At 33.3% G+C, this 9,404-nt stretch overlaps 1 protein-coding gene across 3 annotated transcripts; it reads left to right on the top strand.

Annotated features, from left to right (window-relative positions):
* The first annotated feature begins 1,792 nt into the window (after positions 1–1,792).
* Positions 1,793–9,102, top strand: LOC101505874 (uncharacterized). 3 transcript variants are annotated; one of them, XM_012714853.3, is made up of 9 exons: positions 1,793–1,933; positions 2,243–2,820; positions 2,901–3,050; positions 3,140–3,283; positions 4,326–4,482; positions 4,751–4,923; positions 8,333–8,388; positions 8,645–8,747; positions 8,891–9,102. In XM_012714853.3, exons 2-9 carry the CDS (start codon positions 2,281–2,283, stop codon positions 8,978–8,980), a joined length of 1,413 nt encoding a protein of 470 aa, XP_012570307.1. In that variant the 5' UTR covers positions 1,793–1,933; positions 2,243–2,280; the 3' UTR covers positions 8,981–9,102. The 3 variants fall into 3 exon arrangements, with proteins under 3 accessions (XP_012570307.1, XP_004497427.1, XP_073223304.1); XM_004497370.4 differs by having other exon boundaries at positions 2,239–2,820; XM_073367203.1 differs by lacking the exon at positions 1,793–1,933 and having other exon boundaries at positions 2,164–2,820.
* The last annotated feature ends 302 nt before the right edge of the window (positions 9,103–9,404 follow it).

Here is a 9,404-nt window from a genome sequence, read left to right as displayed (position 1 = left end):
AATATGAATATTTTTATTAAGTGAAAAAATTTGGAGACCTTTTTCTTAACTAATTTATTTTTGAGAACGAAAACAATTATCTTGGTAATTTTACCGTTGAGGCCACCCTAACTGGTAAGTTATATTCCTTGCAATTAGAGCTGTCAAAACGGGCCACCTGACTCATATAGAGTCGGTCTTAACAGGTTGCAGGTTTCTTCGGATCGGGTCAAAAAACCATATTTTAATATAGACTGATAAAAGACTACTCGAGTCCGACCTTAGACGAATTGCGGATTGAGCGGGTAACCTGCATATTTTTTATAATATTTTTTTTTATTCATTATATTTTTAATTTCTTTGCGACTCTTTTAATTTGATTTTTTTTATGTCCATTTAAAAAAAATTATGGTATACTGCTTATGCATTAAGTATGAATCAATTTGAATACTATTTTTCTTTTATGTCAATTTAAAAAAATTATAGTTCTCTTTTATACACAAACTAAGTTTGTATTTTTCAATTAACACAAACTCAATTCAAAACTTTTAAAATAATACATAAATTAAAATAACTTTAAATTGTCCAAAACTTAGAGATACTATATAGCATAACACAAATGAACTTAAATTTGTCTAACATAACCTAAACAAAAATCAAATTTAAATAGAGTGTTAAATTGTTCTTATGTGATTCTAAAATAAGTGTTTTTAGACATAAAAAAATTGATTGTTAAAAATATATAACTAACTAAGCATAATATTCTATCACAAAAGATAATATATATATATATATATATATATAATCAGCTAAGTTGACTGAGTAACTTTTTTTTTTTTATGAATTAATTATACTATTTTATTTTTAAAAAATTGATAATATGGATTGCAGGTTACTTGGTATCTATACGAACTAATTTGAGTGGATAACGAGTTTATTCGAATCGGGTTAAAAAGCACTAAAAAAACTCCAGCTGAAATTATTAGGTCTAGTGTTTTAGTGGGCTAGACGGGTTAACGCTAATCCATTTTGACGGCTCTACTTGCAATGGAGGACATGAGCAACACAATTCATACAAGTAGTTTGGCTTAGAAGAAAATTTTACCATATATTCCATAAATTTTTAAAAATATCAAATATATCTTTGATTTTTTTTACTATTTTATCAACTACCAAATAATTCAAGTATTTCGGAAATGATCGAAATTTTGTTTATAAGATTTTCAGTAAAGAAGGTTAAAAAGGTGTCTAATGGATATCTTTTTTAAAAATTTTCCGGTACATAAAGTGTTTACCGAAAATCTTTTTTAAAGTTTAAAAAGATTAAAAAGTTGTGTATCAATAAATTCATGTACTGGAAAACTAGTGAAAAAGTTTTTCGGTACACATTTGTTTTTTAAAATGAGTTAAAAAATAAATAACAAAGTAATAAACAATTAAAATTAAATAGAACTTTCGGAAAATTTGTGGATTAAAGTTTTTCGGAGACTTTAGAAAATGTCAAAAAAAAAATCCGATATTGTATATGTTTCGAAAAGGTTGAAATAAGTTTTTCGGTATTTCTGAAAATTTTCGAAAAAGAGTTTTGAAAATAGTCTTATGCATTAAAAATTTTTTTTCAAATTTTCTAGATTGTAACTTGTGTATCTAAAATTTGAAAAAAAGTTTTTCAAAAATAATAAAAAAAATTATACTCACTTTTACGCCGACAAAGTTAAATGGTAGAATGGTAAAAATCTAAAACTTTTAATATTTATAAGAGATATTTATATCTTTTCCTTTAGTTTGTGGGGGTAGAGGGATAATTTGGAGGATAAGGGTAAAATTTTCGGCAGAAATAGGGGAAAAAAACGGGCTCAGAAATCATTAGCGAAGCAGAAGAAAGACAACAACATGCTTTTGAAAATGATGAAGGAACTTCACCAAGCTTTGCTTCCATCATATATGTACAAAGGTTTGCATCCAATGCATTAAGGCATTTGAGAAGTGGCAAGAAAGTGCCACAAACAGAGATTGCTACCACTCTTGCCTATGAAACCAACTGAGCTAAATTTCATTACTAAAAAAAACTACGATTAATTGAGTTGTGGAAGTAATTTAAATTTCATTTTTTTATAAAACCAAACTTTAGAAGTGTGCATATTTAAAATATTTATTATCTAAATGTGTATATATATAATAAATCATGTTGGTTGTATAAGATGGGTGTAATGATATTATATCTTTACGATGAAACTAATTGAATATCCCCTTACAAAGGCAGCACAAGTGAAGAGCAAGTGATTGAGAATAGGATGCAGGATGGAGAAAGAGAGGAAGGATTGTGTGAGTGTGATGCACGGTTGTGTGATCATAACAATGGACGGAGAGCAGCGAGTGTTTAGGGACGGAGGTATAGTTATTGAAGAAGATAAAATAAAAGCAATAGGACAATCCAAAGATATTATTGATGAGTTCGGTGATGTAGCAGATGAAGTTATTGATCTGAGCGGCCATATCTTGCTCCCCGGACTCATCAACACACATGTACATACTTCCCAACAACTTGCCAGAGGCATAGCTGATGATGTTGACTTAATCACATGGTTGCATCACCGCATTTGGCCTTACGAATCCAACATGACCGAACACGATTCATATCTCTCTACTTTGCTTTGTGGTATTGAACTCATTCACTCCGGTGTAACCTGTTTGGCTGAAGCTGGTGGTCAACATGTTTCTGGTATGGCCTCAGCTGTCAACTTGCTTGGTTTGCGTGCTTGTTTGACACAGTCAACTATGGATTCTGGTCACGGTTTGCCTTCATCCTGGGCAGCTCTATCTACTCATGATTGCATCCAGGTTAGGGTTAGGGTTATGTTATGTTATTCCAATTCAATTCATACAATTGCTCTTCTCTCTCACACACACACGCCCTGCAGTCTCAAAAGGACAATTATCACAAATTCCACAATACAGCACAAGGTCGCATCAGAATCTGGTTTGGAATCAGACAGATCATGAACTCTACTCATAGCTTGCTTCTTCAAACCAGAGATGCTGCAACACAACTCAAAACCGGAATACACATGGTAGCTGCTTAATTCTTTACATACTTATAACTTACAAGATCTTCTAATATACATACACTATTATTGACTACAATTTGCATACTTTTCAGCACGTTGCAGAGATACCATATGAGAACCAACTTGTCATGGATGTTCACAAAATTAATCATGGAACTGTTACATACTTAGACAAGATACACTTCCTTCAAAACAATCTCTTAGCAGCTCACTCAGTTTGGGTGGATCATAATGAGGTAATTTTTCCCATTACAACCATCATTATACCCTTTCATCCTTCAACCAAAAAACTCAGTTTATATTTTAAATATCTCAAATGTGGTCTTTTCTTTTTGCCGTTGCATACCTTTTATTTTCCTTAACACTGCAGTGCAGCATGCTATCAAACTTGTGATTTTCACTTCTCTGGCATTGTCTTTATAATTAGTTAATAGCTCATTCTACCTTCATCCTTTTTTATCTAGTATCTTTTAAGATCACTTTACTTAAATTTAAAAAGTCACTAAATCAACCTGACTATTATAAGAAAAAAGAATTGCATTCGACTAAATTAGGCTTTATTGAAATAGTCAAAATATTACCACTCTAATAATATCAAGGGTGAAGTTAGAATTTTTTTATAAAGCTTCATTGTTTCCTAAAGCGAAAAATCAAAGGGAATGATAGAGCAGAGTAGAAATATTAATAGTGAATGAAATAGTATTTAATTAAAATAAAAATATGAAACTGATTACAATGAGAAAACCAGAGCAAAAGCTCCTCAGTAGAGAGAAAACTATTCCCTCACTGCCTAATTGCTAAGGTAATAATAACTGATGAATGCATAATCATTCCCCCACTCCCCTTACTCCTTTCTTATTAGGGAAAAATACTAACTGCCAGCCAGGTGGCCACTACTCCTTCTCTCTCTTTTTCTTCCTTTCATACACTCTCCAAATTTTAGGCTTAGCGTGGTTTACACCCACCAACACATCACCCTCATTTGAGTTGGACTTAGATAACATCCTATCAGGAAACCTATCAACTTCTTTGAGAAGAGAGACAAAAAAAGTATGGAGGGAGTATGAACTATGAAGAACAAGCAAAGGTCCTTGAGGTGTGTACCTTTATTGGTAAAGTTTTACCAACAAGCCAACCCAGCTTAAAGTGTGAGGCAAAAAAGGGGGAATAAACTGACCTTCCTAAGCTATGTTTAAAAAATTCTGTTGGAATGGTAATTATTAATTAATCATAAATTTAGTGTCAGGAACAGTAATTAATATTGTGCACCATTTTCAGATATCTCTTCTTTCAAAGGCAGGGGTCAAAGTATCTCACTGTCCAGCTGCTGCTATGCGAATGCTTGGATTTGCACCTGTAAGGGAGATGCTTGATGCTGGCATCTGTGTCTCCTTGGGAACTGATGGGGCCCCATCAAACAATCGCATGAGCATCGGTTCATCTTAACTTTATACTTTTAGGATTCTTTCTTGTCTATTTTTCCTCATTAATATCATGTATACAAATTTGGATTTTAATGTGAATAGTTTTTTTTCAACCCATATAAAATACACTATGGAAACAACCTCAATGCACATGGTGGGATAGTGTCGTGGGAGTCTCATGCCTGGGATTCAAAATGCTAGCTAGTAAACTTTTTTAAAACAAAAATGCTAGATACAGTTTACTGGGTTAATTTTTTTATTAATAAATTATATTTGCAGTTGATGAAATGTACCTAGCTTCTCTAATTAACAAAGGACGGGAAGTTTATGCTAATGGAACTACAGATCCAACAGCACTGCCTGCCGAAACTATTCTTAGAATGGTTACAGTTAATGGTGCAAAGTCGGTACTATGGGATGACGAACTAGGTTCACTTGAGGTTGGGAAAAAGGTTGGTATTTGTTTCAATTTTATATGTTTTTATCCTCATTGTTAATTATTATTTATTACTATGGTTTTCTCTTCCTCTTTTAACAAGGACTAACTACAAGAATACCTTTAAGTTGGACACAACATCTACTACAAATATTTGAATTCAATGCATAAATAACCTACTTAGTGATTGAGCTCAAGTGGTTAATGAGTTTTAGTTAAGGATGAATGGTTTGAGAGAACTCGAGTTCAAATCCTAATTGGAAGAATTCTTGGTCAGACTTTACTAATCTCCCGGTCGAACTCTGGATTTCTAGGCCCCATTCTCTAGAGAATTGGAGGGTTAAAACCAAAAAAATTGAAACATGAAAAACTTGAAATTTGTTGACAGTTAAGATAATTCATTTTGTGAACTATGGCAAACAATGAAAGTATAAAGGGGAAATTTTCAATGTCATATGGACCTAAGGTTAAAATTCAACCATCACTATTGTGCAAAAACCTATTGCATTCAATTTGATACCTGAGGCAAATTTTTTGCTGGCTTTCTGGTCAACACTTCTACATTATCTTTCTTTTCTTGATTACATCTTTTGAAGATGATAACACAATATTTTTTTGCTATTGCTTGCTGTCGTTATTGTCCAACGTTAAAGATATTACCTTTTGTAAATAAATTAAGTGATTAGAATTATTGGTACCATAGATGGAGATTTGATGTTAGGCAAGTATTAATATAGTTAGGTCTGTATATTTTAAAGTGACCATGATCAGGATTTTTATTAATAATGTTTCAGCCTGTTTATCACCGTTGTCTGTCACAAACTGCCACCATTCCCTACTGGCAACCAGCAACCTCACTAGTAAATTTGTGGTTTCAGCTCCATCCAATCATCAAAGATCCATTGTTAGAGATCATATCATGCCCACCCTGTTCCAGTTTGCACAAATCTCACACGCCCCCATTTAGACGGTGTGCAGTGCTGTGTTTGACCACCACTCAATTACATTCATGATCTAACCATTGTCATGATGTGATCATCCTGCCCAGTTACCACTATATTACCAGTCAAGTCTCACCTAATTAAGATACAAATCCTCCATCACGGTGTTAGACGCCGAGATAATTCACAACCTGTTAGGACATAGGAGAAGGGAAAAGTAGTTTCTAGAAAGTTTTCTAGTTAGTTAGAGAGGATTAATTAGATAAATGAATAGGATGTAATGATAGGGGTATCATTCACATTTTACTAGCATTGAGTAAACAGGGTTGTGGCACAGTTGTAAGGAAAAATCATAGGAAGATGTTTTTTCTCCTATAGTCAGTCAATGGATTCTTTTTAGTTCTTTGATTGTTTCTATTAATTTCTCATAACAGAATGGTAGAAGTATGTCAACTAAAATCTTTTTTAAATCCTCAAGGGTAATAGTATTGTTCATGAGATCATAAGTGTTGATACTTCTTAAGAGAATGGTATTACCTCAAAAGAAAAAGTTGTCATTTTCCTGAATTTAAGAGCATTACTATTCCAAATGCTTGTTGGGGAAAACATTCTTAATTCTCACCTATTTGATAAATAAGATACATTCTCGTATTTTTGGTTGTGAGTCTTGTGCCAGCAAATGACTCATTCTTTCCATTTGCTCTTATTATGAAGAGTCCACAAATTTTTTATTTTTTATCATGTTACCTTTATCATAACATAGCCAATATTGGGCTAAACTTGATTGTTGTGTTGTCAAATATGATTTCTCGTGTTATGATCCAAACATATAAGATTACAAATGTTATTGTTAATGCACGTAGACTAGTTCAGGCTAGTCTAACTCATTAGGCCCACATGTCAAGTTATACATATTGTGTTTGCATGTTGTACCTTGATGATAGTGGAAAGAAAAAACATTACATTGTTTTCTTTTCCTTTTCCAACATGGTGTCAAAGCCTAGACCCTAGGATAGTTTTCTTTCCTTTTTGGAGAGCACCCTTTTTTGGTGATCTTCTTTGGGGAGTGTTTGATTTCATCATTGGCATGAATAAATTTGGCCCATCCGTACCAGTCGATTCACCAACCTTCGCCACTATCTCTGCCTCCCTCTTCCTGTATCTCCTTCTGTTATTCTGGTAGATCTCCCTTCTCTGTCAGTTCATCAAAGATCTCAAAACTCTCATTGTGCTCTGCCTCAGCAATTCATAGTGAAGCAGGGATGATATTCTACAATATTTGTTTGCACCTCAACTCTTGTTGAACTCCCATAGTATCAACTTGTGTTTGTTTTACAGGTTTTAGGTCCCATGATTCATCATTTTGCATAAATAGCCTTGTTCAATGATTTTTCCATCTCTTCTTGGCTGACCCATGACATATGGAGCGTAAAGTTTTCAGTGTCGGACGCCTATGTTTGACCCAACAACATATCTAAGATAGACTGAAACCATTTTAGAATTTGGGCCTAACTCAAACCCAAAAGCTAGCTTATGAGTACTATATCGACCATTTACCTAGTTAATGTGAGATCTTCAATAGTAGTTACTGTGGTAAGTCATTTTCTTATGGACCATGTACCTAGTTAATGTGGGATCTTCAATAGTAGTTACTGTGGTAAGTCATTTTCTTAACTCTCCCTTTGAAGGACATTGTGATGCAGCAAACCATATTTTGAAATATATCAAACTCCCCATGAAAAGGTCTATTGTATGAAGAGAAAGGTCATACATGATGTGTGGATTATTGTAATGCAAATTGAGCAAGCTCTCCCTTTGACAAGAGATATACTTCATGGTATTACATTTTTATTGGTGAAAGTTAATCTCCTAAAATAGCATGAAACAAAATTTTATTGCAATGCAGAGTATTGAGTGAAGGCCTCTCAGCTACCAAAGATCTTATTACCTATCCCATTGAAACATTTATCGAAGAACCAAGGTTTGGGGACTTTTTACAAATAACACTCATTTGTCATAATCAGGTTGGCTTGCATATTACCTCAAAATCCAGGATTCCATGAGAGGAGCAAATATATTGAGATATTTTTCTATTTTGATTAGGGAGAATATCTGACGTAGAAACATTGCGCCTATTTAATTTCAAATGATCATCAGGAAAGATTACTTCACTAAGTCATTGGCAGATCTTCGAATCTGTTATATATGTAGAAAACTTGGTTTACCTGATGGGGAGTGTTAGAATTAATGTATATAGGTTAATCCTGAGTTGATTCTATGTATTTACAAACACTTGTATTTATGACTCTTAGTTCCAATCATATAATTAGTTATGGAGTATAGGATATTTTGTTTTAAGGAAGTATTAATGAAGTTAGGTGTATATAATGTTGTAAAAGAACCATGCACAAAATTTTATTAATAATATCTAGTATTTTAGTTTAGCAACAGAAGCTGACTGTGTCTGTACTTGTCTTTTGGTAGGCTGACATTGTTGTTGTCAATCCTTCGTCGTGGGCTATGGTTCCTCTTCATGACTGGTATGAACCCACTACTTCTGGTCACATATAAACCTTTTTAATGACTTGTTTTTGAATTAGATAAGTATTGAATTTTCTTCTAGGGTGAGTTTGAAATTCTATAACGATTAGGCTTTCCCAGGCAATATATAAATTGTGTGGCTATGTGATGGAATTTCTATTCCTCTTGTAATCTTGACTTGTTGAATACTACTTTTTCGTATGTAATCTCAAAGTTCTTTAAACTTGATACATTTACTGTTTAACCAATATGCAGCATCTCCAGTATAGTGTATTGCATGAGATCAGAAAATATAGTTTCTGTCATGTGCAACGGCCTGTGGATAATGAAGAACAAAAAGATTATCAATGTGGACGAGGTATTTCAGTAAATAATTAGGAGAGGCTGGAAACTTTATTTGATGAATATATCTTGCAAACTGGTTTTAGGTTCCTAGTACCATCCAAGCAACACCTTTTTTATTGTGTCAATCGTGACTTTAATTTTGTTTGACCATGACAGGAAGAAGTTATTTCGAAAGCAAAACTAGCTTCAGTTGAACTTCTAAAGAGGGCAGGCATAAAATTACCAAGTAGAATGAACGTCATTTGATTGTTGTTTCGCAAATATTGTCTATGATAAGGAGTAAATGTAATAATACAAGCAACAATGTGTGTGTATATATATATATATATAATGAACTTGTATCCGAGAGAAGTCAGCTATTGTTTGAAGCTGCTTGAGTCTATGCCATTTTGAAAGGTATACGAGTGACTATGTTGCATTGCATTTATGGAGTCTTTGGTTGGAAATAGATGGAAGGAAGGGAGTCAAAATTCTCCGAATAACTCATTTTACTCTGTCTCTCTATTTTGGGAGGATTTGGAGGAGAGGGGCTCCATATAATTAAAAACCATTAAAAATCACTCAATTTCCTTAAACCAAACACAACCATTAAAAAAATTAATATCCTCTCATCTTTTGAACCACACATTCCTCTATTTCCCTTCCTCTTCATAAAAATCTCTCCTTCCAT

Source organism: Cicer arietinum, chromosome 4, assembly GCF_000331145.2.
Source record: "Cicer arietinum cultivar CDC Frontier isolate Library 1 chromosome 4, Cicar.CDCFrontier_v2.0, whole genome shotgun sequence".
Lineage (NCBI taxonomy): Eukaryota > Viridiplantae > Streptophyta > Magnoliopsida > Fabales > Fabaceae > Cicer > Cicer arietinum.
This window is presented reverse-complemented; position numbering and strand designations above follow the sequence as displayed.